This window comes from Acromyrmex echinatior, chromosome 4 (genome assembly GCF_024713525.1).
Source record: "Acromyrmex echinatior isolate Ae372 chromosome 4, ASM2471352v2, whole genome shotgun sequence".
Lineage (NCBI taxonomy): Eukaryota > Metazoa > Arthropoda > Insecta > Hymenoptera > Formicidae > Acromyrmex > Acromyrmex echinatior.
The window spans coordinates 1,506,392-1,532,944 of record NC_141855.1 but is presented as its reverse complement, the minus strand read 5'-3'; the positions used below and the strand labels follow the sequence as shown (position 1 = coordinate 1,532,944).

The 26,553-nt window shown below is 37.6% G+C and overlaps 1 protein-coding gene across 1 annotated transcript in view; it reads right to left on the bottom strand.

Moving 5' to 3' along the window:
• Positions 1-19,150: 19,150 nt before the first annotated feature.
• Positions 19,151-26,553, bottom strand: part of LOC105147495 (uncharacterized) — a 54,149-nt gene continuing 46,746 nt past the window's right edge. Inside the window, exon 2 of the mRNA XM_011058547.2 lies at positions 19,151-20,580. Within this exon, the coding sequence (XP_011056849.2) occupies positions 20,213-20,580 (368 nt within the window). The 3' untranslated portion in view covers positions 19,151-20,212. The remainder of the gene's footprint in view (positions 20,581-26,553) is intronic.

Sequence of the window (26,553 nt, the reverse complement as noted above, 5' to 3'; positions counted from 1 at the left end):
TTTATATCGAATTTTTTTAGAGACATATTTAGTCTGTAAAATAAATCGGATAATACGCGAAACTAGTTTCGGAATTAAAGCGTATAATTTATTCTTCAGGCTTTTTTAGTAAGATTGCATACGTGCAATGAGTTAACAAGCTCAGAAGATTTGTTGAAACGTCGTCAATGTCGTATCTTTTTCGCGGATAATCCTTTCACCTTACTTCAAGGACTACGGATAAGAAAAAGAAGAGATGGGTCCATTGGAGTGGGCGATCTGCTAAAGAAAGAGGATAAGGAAGAAATAAAGAGTATGGCGGACGCGAAGCGTGGCGGGATCCTGGTAACTCCTGGGGGTCATGATTAATCAATTAGCAATCTTGGAAGCCCCTTTAAAAATCGACGCCAAGGAGAGGGAAGGTTCGGGGCAAAAAAAAAAGGATAGCTGCCCAAAGGAGCCGCCAATGACGCGGCTGAATCCGTTGCACGACCGCACTGTCAACCGATTTTCGAAAAAATTCGATCACGTCGATTGTTTGCCCTGCCGATCGCACTCCGTTTGGATCCCATCTCATCTTCTGCTTCTCTCAACAGAGTTCTTCATCAACCGACAAATTCTATTATGTCGACTGAAAGAAAGGATTCCTCTTCGTCTCTTTTAGCGGTCTGTTTCGATCCATTGAATGGCGTAATTAAGTTGTAAGTGGATTAATTTTGAGAACAGTAAGGGATTTAGACAAGCCTTCGTCGAGGGATGTCGATCATGAAATGTTATAAAGTATTTCCAGATATAGGACATTCTCAAACACTAAATGACTACTTGAAACGTAACTAGTTAATGAAACTTGAAAAAATTACGATATATATATATATATATATATATATATATATATACACTACATTTCTCTAAAATATTTGTTATGCTGATATTGAAGGGATCATTGCAGCATTTTGGCAAAGTTAAAGAAATTATGTTTTAATCATTCTAATATCATTCGCGTGCAATATATCGCTTAAAAACTATAATATCCAAGTTGCACATGGCATCGGTATGTTTTCAGCATGCGGACGTGTTCGATCATAGGAAGCCCGAATTTTATTGTAGGTCCAAAAGCGGCCGCATAAACCCTTCAGGTCACTCAGGACGGTTATCTCCTCCTTCCTGAAAGCTTTTTATTTTATTGCTGCATCCTTCTATAATGCATACCTCGGGACGTGTTCTTACTTTTATTACAAGCCTGTGTCGGCAGTCTTTGATTTAATTAACTCTTAAAGTTCTGTTACCTTATCCGTTACCGACACGTTCCCCTAAACAGCAAGAAGATAGAAATATCAAGAGAGGAAACCACTCTAAACTGATGCTGTGTGAGAAAACTAACATTGAGATTCTTTACGAGTAATAACGTAAATAACTATGATACAATAAACATGATTTTACCTTTACTTACTTCTTGATTCTCTATCTTCTGCATTTGGGACATGTGCTATTGATACTTTCAATATTATCTCATATTAAAGTAGACGTATATTAATAATTACAAGTGTTCAATTACAATAATAATAATTATATTAAAATAATGATTGAAACTTTGTATTTAAAGTTAAGATTGTTTTACATTATTCCGAGAAAGGCCTCCAAATCATTATACGATCGATTAATGAAGTAGACACATGTGAAGGAGAAATTATCATTTCTATTATTTTATTTAACATTCGAAACGGCTTTGCCATCTAGAAACTGTAAACATAACCTTATATTATCGAAGATAATTTTCTCGCTTTCGTCTCACCGCATTCACAAAGCTGCACTGCCACGAGTTATTAGTCGGATACCTGACTTTTAATTATTATATAATTAGATATTTACAACTTTATGTTGCAAAGGGAAAAACTAATGGAAACAATCAATAAATTAAATGATTGTTAATCGTTTGTGACGTATAAATTCGGTGAATAGGCTCGTCTTTCCTTAATGACTATTCTAATTTGCAATTTTTTTCCAAAAACATGAATTATCGCCGTGAAGAATTTTTTAGGATGGTGTGTAACTTAGGTAAAAAGCACAACAAATGTGATAGTAATTTAAATGTTAAATACGATTTTAATTTATCAGGGCAGATAAATTGTAACATTAGATAAATAATCTTCATTGTTTCATTGCTTCATTGTTTAACAGATAATAATTTTGTTTCGTGTATAGAACAATATGCTAAATCATGTGAGAGAAAGTATTGCGAGATTTTTACGCTCAATTTATTTATGGAGTCAATTGATCATTCGATTACATTAGTCAGGCATTTGATTGCATCACGATATTTTTTCTAGATTAGTATCCAATATTAGTATCCGAGCAAATATAGATTTGAAAGTTGCAATAAAAGAAATACCTTGAATATATTTTAGATTTCATTAACAATTTGTTCTTTACGTAAAAAATTCTGCATCGTGTTACTTGATGTTGCATTTCAACGTTATTCTTAACACTAAAACCGTAGATATGTTACTAGAATTTCCGAAGATGTCAATTTAATAATTTCTTATCCTTTTTTGTGCTATATATTTTATTAAAAAAAAGACAAAATTGAAATGATTAAACCAAAATGCATCAGTGATTCTATTATTATAATGTTTAAAGGCATAAAGAAATATCCTGAGTAACGAAAAGCAAAGATCCAAGAGATCAAAGAAAGATTTCTCTTCAGGATGAATTTAGGAAGATACGATCGGACAACGGGAGAGATCGTTGACATGGATAAATGAGAATTTTCCGAGTTCACAGCGCGGCAACGATCGATCCTGTCATCGAACGAGAAAATTGCTAGCAAGACTTCTCGATTAATTGTTTAATTAGAGTCTTTGTATATCTACGTAGGATCTAAACTGGTCGAAGACGGGAGGAGGAAGGGAGTACCGATCTCCAGGATCGCTCGATCTTCTCGCGCCCTCGGGACCGAGCATTCGCGTGACCCGCTAATTTCCCTAATAGATTAAGTATCGGAAGAGGTTGTCATTTGGCTGGCACGCTAAGTGAGGCGAGCACCGAGCACCATTGTTTCACAAACAAAAGCCGGCCGCTTTGCGAGTCATGGCGGCGTTCTTTGAACGCCCCTCGACCAATCAGTGGGCGCCTTTAGAGCGCCAAGTACAAAAGAAACCGGCCGGAGATGATTGAGATTTTCTGTGTGTATTGCCGCTGCCTTATACATCTCACAAAGAGAGAAAGAGACAAAGGTATGGAGAAAGGGAGGAGAGAAAGCACGGTGACGCTGAAGCATAAGAAAGGAGAGAAGGCACGAATTTTAGAAATAGATGATAGAGAAACAATACTTCGATCGATAAGAAATAGGAGAAAGACTAATAAATACTCAGCACTTTCATCACTTAATTTACATGTCATGCAATTTTTACACGAAAAATATTTGTATGTTTATAAATATCAGTCAGTCAGCGGAAAGCTCAAATCAATTCGCGATACGGACGAATAAAAAAAATACTGTAAGTATATACAAAAAGTTGCCATTAGACACGCTCGCTAATGGATTAGTGTTTCTATACGCGTACCTACGGTACATTTCGCAATGCCTAAATGCAGCGTTTCATGGAAATGTACTTAGGAGCACATACATCCGGTATTCTCAACCGTTTCTGCGGAACAGAACGGAGACGGTCGTCAACTGCGAACAATTCCAGTTTACGTGTCGAAGCAAAGTAATAGCTCTTTTCAAATTTAGCACGGAATAGTCATTATATTATCGAAATAATATCGAAATTCCACGAGAGAAATACCGTCCAATTTTCATCTAGAGATCCTACACATGATTTTTATATTGGAATGCATTACATCTGCTATAGCAGGTGTTACATCAAAGTCGTACCCAGGATTTATAGAAATGTTCACTGACAGTTCCTAAGACTGTACCTAATAATAAAGACGGCACCTAATAATTTAAAATCAATGGCGACGATGCGTCTACAACAAACCACAGTCTTCTTATCGATTCCCTTTTTCACAGAAAGGCCAAACTACCAGATACGCTCCCATCAAAATATGTATCGGATACTGTGTAGCCATGAGAGAAGCAAGGGGGATCGAGGTATAAGATAGACGCGAAAAGAGGATGGAGACAAAAAACGGACGACGGAACCGCGCGCGGGGGTGAGCGGAGTTAATGTGGAATAAGAGGAGGCCCCTCGCGGACTTACGACCCTCGGTCGACCGCGGACCGGACTAATGATCGAAGAAAGAAGCCGCCTAAACGACCCGTGTCCTCGGGTGTTAGGCTCTCCTTGGATCAGGCCCCGATTCGCCGTAGAATCTAAAAGGCCCCCTCGTTACCGACTGCCGAAGACGCCGGCCGTGGGAGTCACCACGCTGATTTTTGCGCCTGCGAAGACGGAAGTACGCATGATTGAGATCAAGATGCATCAGAATGCATTGCGATAAGAGATTACGTAAAATGAGAAAGGTCTAAAAAATCTGATTGTCCCAAATATGCAATTTTGTGCCGTCATTGTCTGTCTAATGCCTGTTTTCACAATGTAGATTTTTAATCTTGATTCGCGACTTAGTTTTAGAAATAAGAATGAATTCCTCATGTTTTTCTAATCTTTAAAACTAGAAAAAGATGGAGAGTAAGTTGAACCGAGATTAAAATTAAACCACGTTAATAATAGATTTAAAATGATAACCAAATGATCTAATAACCAAAGATAATTCTTGTTCTTAATTTGACATACTTTTCGTATATTCCATAATGAATCATCCGGTTCTCGTTTGGGCTACTATAAATATTCTAGACATTCCACAGAGACTTAAGACATCGACTTGGAATTGTTATCCCAACGCGCGTCGGCTATTCACGGAATTCCAATTATTTTCGCAAATTTACGTCAGTGAAGAAAATAACAGATAATTTTTACGTAATTTTTCGATAATACCGTGATCTTTTCTAATTCACACAGTATAAACACTGTTACTCCTCCGCGACACAAACGTCATCTCCTAGACTAGACGTCCCACGGCGATGGGTGTCGAAGCGGCGAAAAAACGCACGTACATACATATATCGAGCGATTAACCAAACGAGACAGGGGTCTCCCCGTATCGAACATTATCTGGCCCATGTCGAAACACCAGTGAGCGATTTCGTCCGTCTTGTTCGTTCCCTCGCTCGCTTCGTCCTCGTCGCACCCCCGTGACACGTTTTAACCCTGTCCTGCTCGCACTCCCCTACGCAATGCCTACCGGTCGTCCTTGTCGCACACTTCCCTTCCTTTCCTTGCCACACCTTCTATCACTCAGTCTTCCTCTTTCTCTCTATCGTTCTTCAATTCCCCCTGTATTGTCATCCCTTTCTTTCTCTCTTACAGACTCATGCAAGACTCGTCTCGTCTTCCTTCCTCACATCGCCCGGTTTCACCCACCCTAAACGACCCTCTCGCTCGCGCTTGAACGACGCATGGCGCGTATAATTTTCATATAGTTCCCTCTCGCTCTCAGCCGTCGGCCGGCGAGCGAGCCGCCGGCTCTCTCGCGCCCGTGGCGGCGCGGATGAAGGAGAGCGGCGCCCTTTGAAGTCCAGTTGGGAGCCAATTACACGAGTCACACAGGGCCGCACGCACTGTGCGGCGCGGCGCGGCGTGGCGTGGCGTGGCATGGCGTGGCGTGGCGTGGCGTGGCATGGCATGGTGCGGCCGCGGCACCGAAAATATTATTGCGCCCTCGCGCGCTCGGAGATCGATTAAAATCGAGAATTATGATCGTAGGCGCGCGGAACGCGCCGTGGAAAAGGCCACGGGGGTTGGGGACAGGGGATTAAGCGCTTAAATTAATTAACGATCGGACCGGCACTGACGGCTGTGCGCGGAAGCGGATGGAACTCGCGGTAAATGACATCGATTCGTTAGTCTAGCGGTGAGAGTTCGATGTAATTTATTCAGTTATTTATTCGAAATTCAAAGGATTTTGTATATTAAAAAAGATATTTTTCATATGTTGCGCGAAAGTAAAAAAGCTTACTAAAGAATAAAAAGAGCTATTTGTAAACGATTATTTATAAATGAAAATTTTTAGTCAATCTAGATCAATTGAGTTTAGTTGATCAGTTTCATTTAAGTTACAATATTTGTTAAAAACCAATTTAAAGTTTCAATAGTAGATAATAACAGATAATTATATAAATTTGTCTCTTCCTCTCTTACTTATAATAATAATAATAATAATATTGTAGTATAATCTTTATCGAAGTGTAAAATAGTAACAAGAGAAAAGGAGAGTACAACTGAATACATTATAAAATAATGTATAATAAAAGAGAAAAAAGACACCTCAAAAGATGAGGCATCAACATAATGCTGTCTTGAAATTTAAAATTTACATAAATAATTTGATTTTTGCACCAAACCTTTTAATTATGGTTAGTTGTTAACTCGTGCAATAATTTTTAGTTAAGCATCGCCTTAAGTATGAGAATTGTAATAGCATAGAATATTACTTGCGTAATGAACCTAACTTATCGTTCACGATCTGAGTAACTTGTTAACGCTTATTAGACACGTAAATGCTTATTAATACGATGGTAATGCGAAGGCATCGAAAGGATCGAAGGCCGGCATCATACGCGTTTTGATACGAATCGTTAACCGTGACTAAACGACTAATTATCTTGTCCAAGTTTTTATGTATGTACAAATCGATCATACGAGTCGATAAAATATTCGTCGTTCAGAAATCATGTTCATACCAGTATTTAATGCATACTAATTTACTTGATTTATTCCATTTCCATCTTTGGATTTATTCCATTTTCTAAATTGGAATACCTTTCTGTAAATTCTTATGCAACAACATTATATGAAAAAAAAAATAATACATTTCTCTCTCATAATTAACGAATAAATCATAGATTGTAATATGAGATTTATAAATACTTGAGATCGAAATTTTCCTATAGAAATTTTTACTGACTGTTTTACGTCCTTTTTAAATAATGGACAATGAAAGGTAGAAGAATCTCCCGCCATTACATGTCCAATTTCTTGAATCAACGTCACAAATTGAAGATCACAGTCCTACGCTTCCGGACATGTTTTACTAGACTAACGAAAGGATCAAAAATCAATTGCGAGAATGAATCACGACACTTTTCGTTTATTGTTGCTCCAGCCATGCACGTGCCTATCTACGACACGGTGCTTGGTACGGCGCACCATAGCAGCCTACAAACACCCACATGCTTTCGTATCCACGCGGGAATGAGAGAGAGAGAGAGAGAGAGTGTGTGTGTTATGTGCGAAGTGGGCAGAGGGGTTAGGAAAGAGGGAGAATTGTGAGGAGGTAGGGTGTGCATAGTGTCGGTCGTAAAGTTGCAAAAGCTCGCGTGCTAAAACGCAACCTCGGCCAACGCGCAAACCAACGAGAGTGGCAAAGCCCGGGTTTCATCGTCGTTTCAAATACCCGAGCTGAGCTGTCACGAACGATCTTCTCTCGTGACGAAGTTCGCGGCTATTTGACCCTCCGCGCTGTGGTAACCTGCTTTGCACCCGAGTAGCGTGCAAGCCGCATGCTTAACGAGAAGTTCATCTACTGTGGAAAACCCCGGCGATTCTACTGGCGTGTCCACGAATAGACGCCCGTAGTATACAGCCAGGTATCTACCGCGGTTAAAAGATATATTTTTTTACGATGTCGTAAAAATACGTAAAATTATAGTTAACGTTTGTAAAACAGGAAGTTGGTTAAGTCGTTTCATTGAACTCTCTAGTAAAGATTTATCTCCTGCTATATTTTTTATTGCGTTGTGAATTAGTTACTCTTTTTGCGTGTGTATCCGCCGGAATATCTCCTGCAGCTTTTATATTTGCAACTTCATAAAAGTTTGTTTATTGACGGAGGGGGTGTTGGTAATCGTAACACAGAGTCAACTTGATTATGCTTCTTATCTCACAGGGCATGGACCACCCAAACGGTGCGTTTGTTTCCCATCCGACGACTGCAAGTATAAGTACGCCTCGAATCCTCCCTTTTCCCATTCCCGTAGGTAGAACCAACGGAAAGGGGCAACGAGAAAGAGGGAGGGAGAGCAAAAGAGAGCGCGAGATTTGCGGTAGAAGAATGGACCAGGTGGCGTAAGAAATTAGTGGTGGCCAAGCAAGCACGAGCGTTCTCGCCCTCAAGGTCTCTAATAGCCTGAATCGTATTGACGATGCCACCCCTGCAGTTCCCCCGCTTCCTCCTCGTTGCGTTACCCTTGGCATCTATAGCTCAATTTGCCGACACCTCGCTAAGTATAGGTTGGGTGGGTGGTCCTTCCTGGAGACTACGGGACCCACGAGCGTGGTGGAGTGGATCTGACCCGGGACGATATAGGTGGGACAGAGCGCGCGAGAGGGTGAGAGATCGAGGCACCGAATGGTGGAGGTAAGGGGATTACAGCTCATATATCTATCGGGCCATGAGACAATGGGGCCCTCGATCGAGCCGGCATCTTCTGATCGGCCGTGAAGAGCGGCGTAGGAAACGCGCCCGTCCCACCCACCGCTTCGACTCGCGCGAGCGTATTTACGCATCGGATGCGCCGAATTCAGCTCTTCGTTTTGCATATGTTCGGTACCACCTACACGTACCGTGCGCGAGCGCTTTCAGCCGGCTGACGATGACCGATTGAAAAGAGGAGTCTACACGAGACCGCAGGTTAGAGATACAATTCTATTGAATTGCAATAGAATCAAATCGCTATTACAAAATGGAGTGAAATTGTACTAAGAAAGATGTACGTATACATTATAATGCTCTCTTGCAGAAATTTAATACTGAAAGGTAGTGATTAATTACTTATTTTTAGATTAAATTATTCCACGAGAGACTTTTATATTTATTGTAATACCCTTACAAAAATTGGATTCTCTCTAGAAGAAAGTGATTAATTACTTATTAAAAGCACTCTTCAGTATTTTTAATACTCAAAATAAATTTACCTTTAAATTCAGTATTGAATTCTGTTCAAGGGAAAGGGTAGAAAAAGTTTATGCATAAAAGGTTATGCTTTCTAAAATCACTGCGAATATTCGAAAGTTCTGGCATTAAAAGGATTCTGCTACAAGCTGTTGCATTAGACTATGCTAATTTTCATGGACGTAAGCGGAGCTGTCTTGTTGATTTTGTTGGCGAAATGCACACCATACAGTGATAGTTTCACAATTCTTGTACTTTCGCCACCAACATCTACTGATTTGAGCCGTGATCGTTCGTGATGGCGGTCCAGATGGCGGATGGCATTGTCTGGGAACGTTTTATGGTCAATATTCGCGTCAGACAACGCCTTTTGATGCTGATGGGAACATCTCTCCGCAAAATGCTTCCAAATGGAGAAGTCGTCTTAATACAAGGGATGCGGTGATGTATTAAGACGGCAGCCGACACGTTTAATTGACGTTCCCATTTGCATGAGACACGTTCGACGCGTTAACCGCTATTACAAGACGTTAACATTCCTTTGTCACTTCACCAAATAATGCAATAAATACAGGGTTATTATCTACGATACAATCACATCATTTCAAAGTCGTCTTTGTGTTTTTTGCGATATAATATAGTTGAATAATTTATATAATATATAACCGTTATTGATCTTTTTATTTTCTTATATTGCCTCTTTTACTGAAATTTTTTTTTTATATTTGCCACGTCACATATATTGTGTCAGAAATATATAAGAATATGTATTCCTGCTGTCTTCTCTGCATTTCACTCTATCAAGTTCTTTGATAATTAAGGATAATTAAGAATGATTCTTTCTTAAAAAAAAAAAAAAAAAAAAAAAAAAAATATGTTTACGGATTTACGCAATGTAAGTAAAACATCTTCCTTACTGCTTCTTCCTCTATTTAGCACGCCTAGACAACCTGTCTCGGCAGTGCACGCACAATGAACATCTCTTCTATCTTTTATCGCGCAGAACCAAAGAAGCAGAGCCGGCATACGATTAGCGAGGATAATATTGCGGTCTTCTGACCGCAGTACTTTTCCGGCTCGTCATTAATGTTTGTATGATAATGGCAAAGGTGTGGAGAAATGAGAGATATTCAGGGAGAGAGAGAAAGAGAGTGCGAGATGGCCCGATGGCAAAGCGAGAACGAGAGGAAGACCGAGCGACGAACGCGAAGGAAAGGAAACGAAGAGAGTGGGCGCACGAAGAGAAAGAGAAGTACGGCGGGTAGGAGGTGGAAAAAGGACGTGGAACGAGATACGAAGGGGGAGGAAAGCGGTCCTTTTGATGGGGCCTTTGTCGGGTCTCGCGGCGCTTTGCGATTTGCAACTAAAATCGTCGCCCTCCCTGCCCGCGTCCGCCGCTCCGCGCCTCGTCGAGTGATTTGCTGCGAATTTATTAATGCGACGATCGGCGCGACGATCGAACGCGCGTCGTTTCGTACCGAGGTAAGGGCCGCGCCGGATTTGGCACACGTACGATATTCAATCGAGCTTCTGAATTTCAAGTCGACTGCAACGTCGCCTCTTTGCCGACTGAATTACGATATGGACGATTTTTCCTAGATATGATAATCCGAAGATAAACAATTAACGGATGCCACAGAAATTCGTAATTTCTATGTATGCGAATAATATTAAGATAAAACAATGTTTTGATTAATAAATCAACAAAAAAGCCCAACAAAACTAGCATTTTGGTGAGTCCAAATAGAACTTATAATTATCATAATTAGAAATTCTATTTGGTTTCGCTAAAAAGATCATTTTTGTAGGATCTTTTTATTGATTCGATCAAAACTTTTTTTTTCCCCAGTGAAGAGGCTTCGGTATTTTGAAACTAGACTCGAAATATCTGAAATATAAATTTAAACGTCTATGATTTTATAACTAATATGTATATAAAATATAAAATCCAAGATTGGAAAATTATGAGAGTACCGCGGCAAAAAATCTGCCAGGATTCCTGTAGCCTATATTCCAAAACAGCAAGTCGGTTGGCGATGCAACTTTTCGTCGAACAATTTCGCGAGGCATCGCGGCCTGTTACGAGTCCGGCCGTATGGTAACAGGCGCAGGGAAGATCGGCGAGAACGTAGATCGTCGAACCACATAGTCGAAGAACATGAGCGTGGAAATATGAATAATATAAGCGCGAGAAGGACGATGGGCGAGAGCCAGGCTGAGGAGCGAGAGCGACTACGCTGAAAAGGGAGAAAAAGAGAGAAACCAAGAGAGCGAGGCACTCTCTTGGTAGGCAGCGGCTGAGGAGAAGGAAGAAACGCGAAGGAGCGCGGGTAGGGACCACCCCGTGGCTCGTCGGCTCGTCGGCTCGTTTGATCTTCTCCCACCCTGAGACGGTCCTTTACCCCCTGTCATCCCCCTCCGAGCAGACCTCGTGTCGTCTCGTTCCCACTTATTCGCCGGACGGTATCTTCGTCTCGCTCCGTTTGCCATCTCGCTTCTACGCGGGTCGGCCTTCTCTCTTCCTTCTCTCGTCTCGTGATCTCTCACCTGCGGAGAAGAGGCGTCCGACACGTCAGAATCACACCTTCTACGACTACCCGCTCACTAATAATCCGAAGCTCCGTGCTGTGGTCCTTTTCTCGGGATCCGTGGAATCCTTCGAGAGGCGATGGACGCCTTTTGTCTCTGCCCTGAGTGCCGCACGGATGCATCTTCTGAGTATTGGCAATTTAATGAAATTGACGATAGCTAATTTGTCAAGTAATTTATTTAAACCTTTCTTAATTTTCAAAAAACGTCATTAAAAAGTTATGAAAAAATCACATAGAACATTCTATTTATAAATAATTTTTAATTTTTTAATAATTTTGATTTAAAATGACAATATTGAAATAACTTTGAAAAAATTAAAGTATAAACGATATGTATATAGATATGAAATTATTTTCTGTGACACAACCTAAAATGAATATTAATTGTTATGGTTTTGAAATTATTAGTATGAACTTATTGCGATTTGTAGAATAATGTGAGAAATTGAAGAAAGTATAACTAGATTATGTCTATCCATTAAACTTTAAAATACAGGGAAATTAATTTCATATTTATCAAAACATTTGTATTGAAATATACAATATATACATATTATATCTGAAATCCGCTTTGTCCATCGGATAAAAAGCAAAAAAATTTATATCAGTGTTCCTAAGAAAAACATTAATTGATTAATTTTGTATATTGAGCGGCTTTGTGGAATATAACGATCGTTGAAAAATTAAACATTGAACATGATTACGTCTCATTTTCGTTCTTTTCTCATTCTGCAAGAATGAAGAAGATGTCACTATCGAACAAATTTGCCAAAGAGGAGAAAAATTTCTCAAAAGAAATCCGTGGCACGAATATCGAGCATCGGCGTGTTTTGTATGGCTGAGTGTTATTCGAAGGCGCTACTTAATTATCTCGCAGCCTCTAATCTGCCTGAGCCGACTTACACACGCCACGCAGCGCATCTAGCCGACGTTACTTCGGCCCGACCTATGCCTAAATCTAAATCTCCTTTAACTGGAGGGCAGGCTGCATAACGATCGTATTCAAAATATTACGCATTCTGACGTGAGCCAGTATCGACAATGGCCTGAAGGAACTCATATAAAATTATTTGGACGATAACGCATCGTTACCGAATGAAGGATTGGGAGTGATGCTATAATTTAACCATTCATCTTCTCACACAAATAATGGAATTCAAGAATTTGAAAATTCTGTCCTAGATCCTAAATTTACCTTCACATGAACATAGGTCGTAGTAAAAACATAAAAGCATAAAACTCCAAATCGTCAGGATTTTTAAATACCGCAAAGAAGGCTCGAGTAAACGGATCTGAGAATATTTTGTTTTGACAAATCGCGAAGTTTAAAAAATTAGAAATCTCTCGCAAACAAATCCTAAAGGATTCATAGATCCAAACACGTGGCACATTCTTCAAAAAATCCCAAAAATCTTAGAGTAGTCGTAGACTTACTCCGGCTCACAGAGCCACTGGATCGAACTGATCCGAGAGATCCGATGATGTAGACAGAACCTCGGGAACGCGGCGGAGCATCTTCGAGCGCGGCATCGCATTAACGGGGGGCGCGGAGAACGCCACCGATAAATTTCTCGTGAAACTGGAATGCCGGGGACCACCTCCACGCTTACGAGTTACAACACCTCTCTCGACCGCCGCCGCGCTTGTGCCGCGCTGATCGGACAAACTGCCGGACGGCCGGTGATCTATAGTGGTATCCCGGTACCACTCGGTACAATAACCGAAGTGAGAGCGAGAGTGTAGAGTATCCGGTGGTCTGTAATCAGGAGCCGAGCCGCTGGCAGACCCTACCTCTCGGTCTCGGAGCCTCCTTACCATTAACCTATCCGGTACCCGTTCCGTTCCGTCAACCTGACGTCATCGTAATTCGTGATCATTCTATACGCACGCATAGCACCTCGCGGAGCAACGCCATTCACCTCGAGTGATTCGCGAAACAAGGTGAAATTAACGCACACGGAGAGCCTTTTTGCGAGGAATCGACTGTTATTAGATTACCACTCCATGAACGCTCGTGCACCATCCTCTTGTTAGCAGGCTGCGCGCCATGACGTTTGCCGCAGTGATAGTTTTCTGCGTCACATTTAGGATCTTTAAAATCATACATTTAATAATCATATATTAGATAATCAATCCTTTTTTTCACTCCGTGAAAAAAGTTCTTTCTCTAATTATTAGAATGGAAGACATGAGAGACGAAACCAGTTTTAAAAAATTTAAATAGGTCATGTTTATATGAGAAGTAAAAAAAATTTCAAATTAAGCACTTTGTGTATAGGGTAATGAGTCCTCGTCCTTGCATTTCCACCGCATGGTTCCACTGCGGTGGTATATACGGCAGTGTTCGTTAGCGTCCGGCTGTTGAATATCATGGCTTTTTAGCCTGCAGGTGTCATTAGGGTGCGGACGGACGAACGAACGCTGATTGGTCTCGGCCGATCGCCCTCGGGGACACCGGCCCATCAGCTGTCCCATTCGCGCCAACGATGCCGACGACGTACGACTCGCACGCCTATGCGCTTCCTATTACTTCCATCTTCGTGGACTCGCGAACTAGCAGGTTTCCCAGACTCATGTTTTATCCGATAATACGTGTGAAGGGGCTAATCATTTAACGTTTCCCAGACTTCGTCTTTCTCTTGCGCGACTTATTAATTAGCCCGACGAGGTGCGCCACGATTGATTAGATTTTTGTGGGAAAACGTGACACACTTAGGTAGAATCGAATAAGGCGAAACTATGTACAGCAATATACTCTCCAGCAATGTTGAGAACAGAATTTATATTTTCTCTTATGAAACGTGCGAACGCATAACTTAGGAAATTATAAAGTTACAAAAATGTTGCCGGAGCCACTAGCGTACTTTTCTTCGGAGTTTTCACGATGTGAACCACCATTCATACTCTATTGTCAAAATACATAATATAAGGTGTTAAAAAAGTTCTAAATTACTCTTCAGTTTTACATACAGAAATTATTTCTATATACAAATTTGTTCCGAAACAATTACTCCTCAAAATAAAGCCCATCAAAAAAAATTCTTCTCTATCAATTTGCTAGCTGATTTGGTCTCTACCAGTAATCTAGGCAACATCGAATTCTACTGCACTCGACATACAATTTTGATCTTGCATTGTTTGGTTATGATTTGTTTCGTTCAATAAATCATTTCTTATGAAGATAATGATTTGAAACTGTTGATCAAGTTGAGCAGCTTGTCATGAATTCTTTACACGGAGAAAAACGGTCATTGTAATTTTTACCTTACAAAAATATGACAAACTTTACTATTCTCAAGACCGTAATAAGCAACTCACAAGACTTTATGCATTTGTTTTTTTTTTTATCACGCAATAAAGTAAATTTTAACCAAATGATATCGAATCCAAATCCGGTAGCTAAAAAGCAAACTATGATACGGATAATTGTTGAACATAATCTTTATTTGAGAAATAGTTATTATTTCAGAATAAATTTGTAAAAATCAAAAGGTGATCCAGAACCTTTTTGACAAGCTAGTATATTATTATAGATTATCATGCGCGTTACACTTATGACTGTAAAAATCATAAATCATAAAAATTCGTTATATTCACTCATCATCTGTTATCTAACCAAGGCAACGTTTTGCAAGATTCCAACCGCGCGAATAATATATCGTCCCGTGATCCCCCACCCATTCTCGCCTAAACACTCCCACATATTAATCTTCCATCGTCGGGACTACGAGCTCTCGTTAGTTGGAGCCGTAGCGTAGCTAGTCCTCCCGAAAGAAGTCCTCCTGCCGTGTAAATGGACCTCGTTGGCGAAGACGAGATGAAAGACCGCGCAGGTAGAAATAGCCACGTGAAAGAAGTCAGTCTAGGAGTCTTGAGGAATCGAAAAAAAAAAGAAGAGGGAACAACGAGCGAAATAGAAGCGCAGGCGGGTGAGAGGATCCAGCGTGCTAGGATCCAGCCATCGGCGGGCGGCTCGCTGTGGCGAGGTCGAGAGTCGAGATATCGCATTAACGAGGCCCGCTGATGGGCTGGAGCCTAGATCCACGTCTAATTACATCCGCGCGGAACGGGGAGACTCGTTTCTCGCGTGCTGAAACGGTTCGAATCGAAATTATGGATCTGCGGCGCTCCGCGCGCCGGCTTGACTGACGCATGACTGGCTGGCGGGTTAAGCGAGTCAACGAGTAAATGAGTCCGAATTACGTGGGCGTGTCAATGCCGGGAAAATGAGCTCCGAGGTATCTTCTGGCGAGGTTATGCAAAACAACGCCGCTTAACGGATAATGTTCCCGCACGCGCTCGCACGGTCTTACCTGGCGAGATCGGTAGCACGCCGGTAGGGTCGCCGACACGCGCGACGATTGCATGTAGCATTTCGCGTAGAGACAAATTAGCATAGCGTGAGACGGGTTAGACTTTATTCGAGGAGGTCATTCAGTGTAAATCTTGATTTGCCAGAAGTTTATATATATTTAGAAAATGCAGTTGCGTTATACCGTAGAAAATTCTAATATCCGACGACCTCATTTATCATCAATGGGCTGTCGTCTTGTCACTTTAGATACCTGAACAAGTCGTTAGCTTTAAACAGCTGGAAGGACGATCGCTCTCTCCGAAATGATGTCTTGGCGACTGAAATGATGTGGCCTTATGATTTTACACCCGTTGATTTATGTCTTTTTTTCTGTAGTTTTACAACGTAACTACACAGTAATATAATGATGTACAAAACAATATTGTTAAAATGTCTATGTATGTTTTTCAGATAAATTTTAAGATGCGAATTAGTATTCTCAAATAATTACTACTTGTCGGTTTTCAATATCTTGCGCAGAATTACTGAAGAAGAAACTCGCAAAATTTAATTAAACGAAATGAAGAGACAAGTTTTTAATCGAGTCGATTGATGGAGGCTTCGTTCGAAGGAGTTCGCTAAATAAACGAAAGCAGTTTTGCCTGCCACCGACTGGCCGATAATTACCACGAAATTAATATTTCGATAATCTGATGTGTAATAACATACATTTCGCATTCAATCTATACATTGAATAAACTGAGTCCCCGGGATTCACATTAACGAGCACCGTTTTGCAATCCTATTTAATTACGAAGTAATATATCGAAAATAATTAAGCGTCAGGTAGGTGGGGGAGATTTTGTGACATTAAACGAATCGTAAATTAATTATGTTTGATATACCGGTAGTTGTGCTGCGTACGATCTATATATATATATCCATGTCGAGAGATTGCGATTATAAAACTTATATTAAAGCTGACATATAAGGATATAAGTACAGAGTTCGATTATATTGTTGCGATTAAATGATAATTCGTTAATGTCGCGCATTGCGTGATTTCATAAATTCGCGTTTAATGTGCTTCGAAAGGGAATTAAGGAGGGAGAGAGACAATGAATGATATCGCATACTCATTCCGATCGGAGATCACCTGAATTATTAGTATATCGGATATATCGAGAAAATTGGCGGTGGTCATCATCGCCATTATGAATTCTTTATTTGGATGTTGCGGCGTCTGAATTACAGGGCGGTATGGGCTACCTTGCTTACTGCTTCATATATGGACCCATCGATATCAGCGATGGCTACGAACGTCCTCGCAATCGTTCAAGTTCATACAAAAGTCTCGTTACTCCGTTTCGACTTGTGACTCGTAAAACCAAATCTTATAAAACGAGACGTGTTTCTATGTTCGTTTTCACATTTTACACGCCTACACATCCTTCGGAGCAATAATTTAACTTACTTTTGTTGTTTAAACATTACAGTTTTTATACCTTGGAATCTTGGAATTATCAAAGCCTTTACTTTCTGATGATCGCATGTATCGATCAGGCCGACCATAACGAGCGCAATAAACAGTCGATTTCTTAAAGTGTCGGATATTTGAGAATTTTTGTAGATAGGAATTTATGTATAAACGCGGGATTTTTCATATAAAATATATAAGTGCCATAAATAGAGCACAGCTAATCGTATCAGCGATGAGTCTCGCAATGCATGATATACGAGCAGATAGCTCGACATTACCAACCTGCTTCCTGTTACTTGAATATCTGATGCTAAACGGAACCATTTGATACGAGGCCTCGTTAATGAGTCTATCATTAACTTGTCGTCATTATCTCTGATATAAAACGCGTGCTACTGCCATCGCAATGGATTAATCGACTAGAATCTAGAATGTTTATAACGGATGTGAATATACGTGTATTACGTGCGTTAAGTATATGCTGATTATATGCCTCCTCTTGGGTGTACTTGGCTGCTCTCAACATTTCTAATAAGGGCCCGGCGGCTTTTGCAAGTGTATAGCTTACGATGCTTACGTTTATATTGGAATTCTTTCTTTGATACTAGTACTGGTTAAATGTTTCACTTTTTATAAAATTTTTTCTGGTCTCCAACGCCTCTTCTTCATAATTAAAACGATGATAAAGAATTAAACTTTAAAAATGTAATTAATTAAATTTTATTTTATTTTTTTGGATATTCTAAAATAGATTTGATTTTAAAAAGTTTCTCGTTAGTCTCTTAAATTTGAGATTCATATGTATAATAATGACTCATATGTATCAAATTGGCACATTAAAAAAGAATCTATTTCATCCAGTAAATGTCTACAGGCAAACAATATGCTTCTTTTTTAACATTGTTTTATGTAAACTTGAATTTACATGAAAAAATATAAATTATTAAAGATATAATTATATATCACATCTTTTCATCGCGGTTCGTATTACACTCGAGTTCTAATCTATCGATAGCAAAAGCTTTCGGTTATGACGAGTGCCAGACTCCGGATACTAGCAGATACAACGAGGAAAAGGCCCGCGAAATGACTTCATCTTAATAAATTACGCCTCTGGGTAAACCTCGCGAATGGCTTCAAAAAGATTCTTAGAAGGACCGCAACGTACATGCTATTTTTGGAGAATAATTCCTTTTCATCTTTATGCACTGCGTCTTTCGGCTCCTTGCACGCCGACGCACGTCGAGCCTTTTTTACGTACAGTATTACGCAAAGCGTAATAAAATGTAAATTTCTTCTCGTTAAAGCGATTAGAGAAAGAATAACACGAATTTTATGTGATTTTTTTTATTACATCCTCGATCTGATGGAAAATACCGCATTTAATAAAATGAAAACAATTATTTCTATATTGTCAAGAATAAACACGTGTTTATTATATTACATTTGAAAATAATACAAAAAGTTTGATAGCAATTTAAAATCTGAATAAAAAATTATTTTAATACAAAATAAACATGTTTTTAAAAAATAATTAAGGTAAAAAATGAGAACATTTTTATTTAAACTATGAAATGTTATTGTTTAATATAAATATTACCTTATTGAACTGTATGTATACATATAATATTCATTTTTATTTTTTTTAGGAAAGTAGAAGTTTTCAATTTCGGTCACTTTTTAAGTAGAAGTTGTATATCCTTAATATTGTAAATGTAAACTTCTTATTTTTAAAAATGAAATGAATAATTTCATAAGGTTTTTATATCAAGATTAAATGGTATTGCAGGATATTACAGGAATATTGAAAGGAAAGATATAATAAAGTTAAAAAAGTTGCTACAGAAACAGTTTCAATAATGTTTCCATTTATTTAGCTTCGCTATACACTGTACTAAGTCGGTTTACACACGCGCTCCTAATTTTTAGTCTCACGCACCTCACTATCACTTTACGAATCGTCGTATGCAGATATACATTTTACTCGCTCCTAAAATTCACTAATTAAACTCATAATCAGGTATATTGCAGTGTCCCATCTATGTTTACTGTTTCTTTTAACTCTAATCATGTATAACGATCTCTATCATGCCTATACGTAACATTATCAAGAAAACGATGTATATACCTATATACAGTATATGTACACAATCGCGCCACAACGCGTGGTTATTTATAATTTACGGAATAATATTCATTTAATAATTTATTATCGACGGCTCTCCTCTTACGGCCTCTTATTTCCTTCATTTTATAATAAATACATTATAATACACCGCGCTCTGCGCGTAAAATTGCAGCGGACTATGATACGCTTTCCATTTAAAGCCGTAATTACGACATAAGAACATCACTTTTTTTCAGTTCTAACAAGCACAACGAAAATTTCTTTTGAAAAGTTGAAAGTAATATTTTCTCCTGTCCGTTTAAATCGTACCTCAATATATAGAATTGTAACTTTTTTTGGACATTATTGTACATAGAATATTCGCTCATTGAGAAATTGGATGTAATAACAATAAACAGCTTTACAGTTTTGAGAAAAAGTAAGCTTAAATGTTGAATGGTAATAGATTATTAGACAGACAAGATCTTTGATCGAAGATAAAAGGGGCTTTTTATCGCAATTACATTTTTCACAATTTTTTCAAGAAAGACGCATTAAAATGCGTCAAGGAATCGAATCATACGTAAAAAGAAGACTATTATACAAAATGCAGTCATTGACGCGTATAAATTTCCGTACATGCTTGCCCGAATAATAACATCGTAACACGAAATTATGTATCACGGTTCGATCTTTCATTTCGGTCGAAAACACTTGATATTATACGAATAATTGTTCGTTATCCGAGTTTCTTGTCGAGCCTCAATTGCACATAGAAGGTCGAAAAGTCGATTTCGAGTTGATCTCTACGATTTCTCGTCCATGGAATTTGGCAATGGTCGTTTTTTTAAGATTCCCAGATCTTGCACGTTCTCTAGGAAAGTCTTGTGATGTTGAGCGACCAGAAGTGGATTCACAGTCTGCACGTCCTTCTTAAGCTCCTCCATATCCCTCTTGAGCTTCGCCCTCCTGTTTTGGAACCACGTGATCACTTGGGCATTGCTCAGACCCAGCTGAGCGGCGATCTCGTCCCTGTCGGCTGGGCTCAAGTACTTCTGATACAAGAATCTTTTCTCCAGCTCGAAGATCTGCTGATTCGTGAACGCGGTCCGACTCTTGCGCTTCTTCTTCGGCTGTTGGCGATTGTTGAACAGGTTTAAGTGATTGGCTTGTTCTGCAACACAAGAGAATAGACATAGTTAGTTGTGGTTATATATTATACTTATTTAATCAATACATGGCGTGGCAAATCGATACATTGACTATACATGGGATCAACTTAAATTTTTTTTACAATTTTATAATCAGTCTGTGACTTTGTTATTTTCAATATTTTCAAATAACATATCCTTGCCATTCGAATATGAAATAATGTTACTTTTTAATTTTTCAATTTTTTAACTAGTGGGAAAATTATACTAATTAAATATTTGCAAAATAATTTATTTTATATTTTTACAAATGTATGTGCACATATACAATCAATCTTGCAATAAAGCAAAAAGTAGCTTTCTAAAAAGTAAATGGTAATCGATAAAAATAATTAAAAGATTGTTTTATGACGAAATATAATTTTATTGGCAATCCATACGGTTTCTCATGGAAAGATCTGAAAATGATTCTGCTTTCGTGGTAGCGCCTCACGGTATCGGTTATCGGTTATCGCGGATAATGAATGAGCGAAGACGCGGGTATTGCACAAACGAACCATCGATTCAGCGGCAATTAAATGCTGCCGATAACAAGACCGTTGGTTCCGACGACCCGTGTCTCTCGGGAACGCAATGCGATAAATAGCTACCGATACGAATAGATGAATTAAGATTTTATCGCTGACGTTGTATGAGTAATTACTCGCAAAGCTACGTGGCGGAAAAAATTCTCCATAAAAACGCGTTAGGTGTAAAATATGAGTTGTACGAAAGAAAAAAAAGGATATTGGGAAATTAAATGAACGTTTAATGTCCGCGTGCTTTATCGTATTTCGCCACATACTTAACGTACGTTATAAGTAGTTAATTCCGCGTATGAGAATAAAACAAGAGATAGAGAGACTTGATAAGAATATATTATTAGCAGATGGATCGAGCGTATAGATTGAGTTTCTCTATATTACATGAATTTATAAAGGTATCAATAAATAGGATACATGTTTATATGATAATCAGGACAAGATAGTTATCAATTAATTTCACGAGATTGCCAGTAAATAACACATGCTGATCAGAGATTAAAGCGTAGCTGCATAGCAAATATTTTGTATGAAACAAAGATCACATTAGGTATTATTTTTTTAATCGCTCTTGTACTTTTTGTTTATACATATATGTATTATAATTTTCAATGTATGTTTCAGATATTTATATTGAATTTTAACAGTAAAAATGTTTATATTTTTGTGCATCAATTATGGTGTCTTCAAAATCCCACTCAGTTTTAAACAATAAAAAACAATAAGGAATAGAATGATCCTAACAGTCAAAGCTAGATCTTTAGTGCTTATTAAATAATTCAATCTAAATTACTATATATGCATATATAATATGAATAAAAATAGTTTTGCAGATTTTAGATTTTATTTCGTTTTCACTTTTACATTTTCAGTGGGAACTTTGTAAAATGGTAGTGAAAAGGTAGTGAAAAATTATGTACTGACAGAAAAGTTACAAGTTTGAAACAGTTGAAGACATTAAAATAAATCTTTTAACAGTACACATTTATTTTCCCTTATTTCGATCTTACTTTAGTTTACTCGAGTTTACTTTGGTTTCTTAAAAAGATCTACGGTATTCTTCTGTAGAAAATGACATTGGAAATACTGCATATGAATGCGTATATACACAGTATACACAGTAATCGAAATTTTATAATCCCGTGATTAGAATATGCAAAACGAATCCAAGTTTTTATCAGACGATCAACGTTGGAATTGTAATTCACGGAATCGTCTCTGAAGACTATAAATTAAATGTATTTTCGAGTCATGGGAGGGTTATCCCCATAAAAGTATTACGCATTCGTTACGGTGCTCAGTCCACGGAATTCCGAGAGCCATAACTATGATAGTTCCCAGTTACCAGCTAAGGCTGTAGTTCAAAATGTTTCTACCAGACGTTCGCCTTTAGCCACAAAGCGATTTGTAGTTTTATCAGATTAGATGTGTACGGATATAAATAATCTCATTTTGTGATATTACTGTACACGCAACATCTACTTTTAAATAGGATATGATGCATTCTGTTAGTTGATGTATTCTCTAGCTAACATATCTAGACCAAAAATTCAAACTTCAAATAAATAATTGAGCAATTTATTCTGAATTATCGAAATATCTCAAATCACAAGGATGTTAATGCATGCGTATTTTTTATATTATAAATTTTTTATATTAAAATATTTTTTGGAAAAGTGCCACTTTAATAAGTTTTTTAAAAGTTTCCGTTGTATCAAGCGCGGCAATTTTCTTAAAAATCTGTTTGTTATTATAAATTAATTGTGTAGCCAATTAAATCATTCAATCATTCGTGCCTTATCTTATCGAATATTATTTCATAAAATAATATTCGACAGATAAGGCACGAATGATTGAATAATTTAATTGGCTACACAATTTATAATAACGTAAAAGCGAACATTGCAACCTAATTTTTCGAATAAACGTTCTAGCATTATCTGTCGAGATTAAAGCTTGTGAATAATTTATTTTAATATCTGCTAATTATCTATAGGTGATCTCTTTATATTAGATTAGATCGTGGAAAACTATTCCAGCGGTGTGTAAAGCTCGACATAAAAATTGTTATATCAATTCTATTGGTTTTATAATCGCTTCCTCGCGAAATAGTCTAAAATAATTATCGTTCATCGTATCTTATTAGCAGATGATACCGCGTAATACTGGTTTCCGTTTTATAATTTTTATTATGCTCGCGCTGACTCTCGGAATGAAGAAAGTAGTATCAATTAACGTCGTTATCCAATAATCGGAGCGACCCTGTGTATTTTTTATTTTTAATGTTTACCAAGAAATATACGCAACGATCATTTTCGCAATGGCGTTAGCCATTAAGAAATAATCGAATCGAATGATGAGAGAAAGAGAGAGAGAGAGAGAGAGAGAGAGAGAGAGAGAGAGAGAGAGAGAAGGGGGGGGCGATGAGTCGTGGACAAAGTAGCCGAGGAGTCGCTCCAGGATCAAAGGCCGCCGCCATCGGTCACACCTGCACAACCCGACCGTACAGTTCGCTTAAAAAATTTTCACTGACCGACACGAACGATGTCATGCACATATAAGGTGACCGGACTTCTCGTTTTCGAGGGGACAGTCCATCTTATTTGAAAGAATGGTGTTGGCATTCTTACCATCTTAATCATTTTATTACGCTAATTGAAGAAGAGGATACAACCGCGCTTGGTGCTTAAACGCGATCCAAAAATACAGAGTAACACTTGTTTCGTTCAATCCACAACATGTCCCGCTTTTCCAATAACTAACGTCTACGTTTAGAGTTAACCGTTAGTCTAAATACCTCAGACTCTTGAGACTTGTTAAAAAAATTATGAACATTAATTATTGATTATATTATATCTATAATTTTCTGTTAGCATATTTTTAATTGCGTTTATATTGAAAATGTCTGATTAAATTGACGAAGGCACGTAGTAATTCTAAAAAAAAAATAAAAATTTAATTAGTTCTATGTGCAATATAGATTAAATATACGCTGAATGTCTAGGAAATATTCTATTTGCCGATATATTAATTTAGTTATGTTTACAACTGAAATCAATATTACATAGATAGAAATATTGATAGCCATAGCGCGCACATACGGAAGAAAATTAATTGCCGATCTATAGACGTCAAGAAAATAATTAAAGAGGAGACTATCAAGCACTTTGTCACGAAAGAGAGAGTCTTTCGCAAAAGGTGTATTGATTCGATTACACGCACTGTAAGTGCAACGTATAATTCACATATAGAAAAATGGAAAAAAAACTGTTAAAAAGATGAAAATTTTATGATTACATAATATAAAAATATGCCTCATTTTTCATACAATAATTACAATGTTGTATCAATATATTAATTTTAATTTTCTATTAACCTATTAATTTTAATTTTTTCTGTATTGCAATTTCATATTATTCGTGGTAGATTAATTTAATTAATTACATATCTTTCAATCTCATTGCAATTCTCATTTACATCCATCATTCTCTTCGAGCCTAACAATTATTTATAGTTTCTAAAACCAGCGATTCGAGAACACATTGACAAATGAAATCGAAGACAAAGCGAATGAGAATTTTGCACGACAAAGATGTTGAGACACGACGATGAAACGGTAAACGAACGGACGGATGGACGGACGGAAGAAGCGTCGAGATATTAGTTTCTGCGGTCGGTTCTCCGCAGAGATTTAATTCGTTTGATGTTCACGATTCGCCGCTTCGGCTGTCTTTTCGCAACTCGCGTCTCCTCCTCCCTCTTCCTCTTCAACTTTCCAAACAGTTTTAAACTATTGTCGATGCTTCCTTTTCCGAAAGATTTTTTCACCCTTTTCTCATTGTCGATGAACATTCCAAATCTTACTGTAACAATTTTTTTTCAAAATTTCGATATTACCTACATTTTATTGGAGACGTAAAGTACTCATACTATTTATTAAAATATATTTATATATACAATATTTATATTATATAATTTACTAAAATATATATTTCTAAAATGCATTATATATGAATCGTTGAATTTTATTAAGATTACAGAAATTTATTAAGATTTTAAATTGGAATTCTTTTAAAATAATAAGAAAAAGGATTAAAAACTTAAATTTTCTTTAAAGTGATATATAGACACACACTGGAGAATTATACAGAAATAAATTCCTGATAAAGGGTAGCCGCGCGACCACCTGCCGTGCGTAAACCATATTCATGTATGACATCTACTAGGGTCACAGATGGCGGCGAAATTCGCTTGATTAATGTGCTGACTTGGCCGAAAATTTGGTTTAATTACGTGAACCGGTATACTTTCATATATCTGTGCTTTATCTTCTTCCGAACATAATTTAACCGCTTTCATAATGAATCGCAATAATTAATAACAGATTGATTCTTTTATCAATAAAGTGATATGTTGTCTCTAAAGAGTATACCAATTTTAAAAGGTTACAAGCTAAACTATGTTACGTATGAGACATTTTTTGATGCAAAATAAACTCATATTCTCTATAATTTGTAACTTATAGAGGATGCAAAAACTGTAACAAAAATTTTCGCTATATAATTTCACTAAACTTTTTATTTTTTAATTGTATTCTAAATTTATTTATTTTTAAATTTAATCTTTCTAGTCTAGAACTATAACTAGCAACTAGAGTCAACAAAAAAAAGATTGAGCTGAAATATCTAAAGAGATACAGATCCGAAAATAATTTTTTGGGAACCAAAATAATAATGTAGAAAACTTAACCATAATGATGCAAAAAGTTTTGATATTTTAAGAATAAACTTCTACATAATTATTTTGATAGTTCAACAAAATTATTTTCAGATCTATTTTAATTTTAGATACTTCAGTAAAATCATTCTCTTTGTGTACTGATAATCATGAAGAATTTTCTATCTAAACTTCATGTCTGAATTATGGAAAATACAATCATGGTGACAATAATTCTTCAAAGTACTGTTGCAATATTTAATTATAAAAATGTATATCTAATATGATATTTTTATTGTCAATTTACAGTTAAACTTTCTATATTAAAATCGTCAAAGAAAATTGTTATTTATTAGAAATTTTCTAATGAATAAATACAATCTGTCATAAATGAAAAATATGTTAGAGAAATTTTCGAAACTTGATTTATCGTGGCACGACGGTACAGGGGAAAACAGCCGTAGAAGCAAACAGCACGATGCAAAGCGACATGATATGTCTCGCGAAAGACCAACAAAACCGTTGCGCGGCCATCTTGGTTACGCTCGAGCAAGATTCACTCGAGTAGAATAGTGACGGAGTTAAGAGGCGCGACGATCTTGAAACAGCTTAACTGGCGTCTCGTCGAGTAGATTATTCGACAACAGTTTCTTGTTAAGCTGAATTTTACGGTCAAACTGCAAACGGTCTGTGATGCAA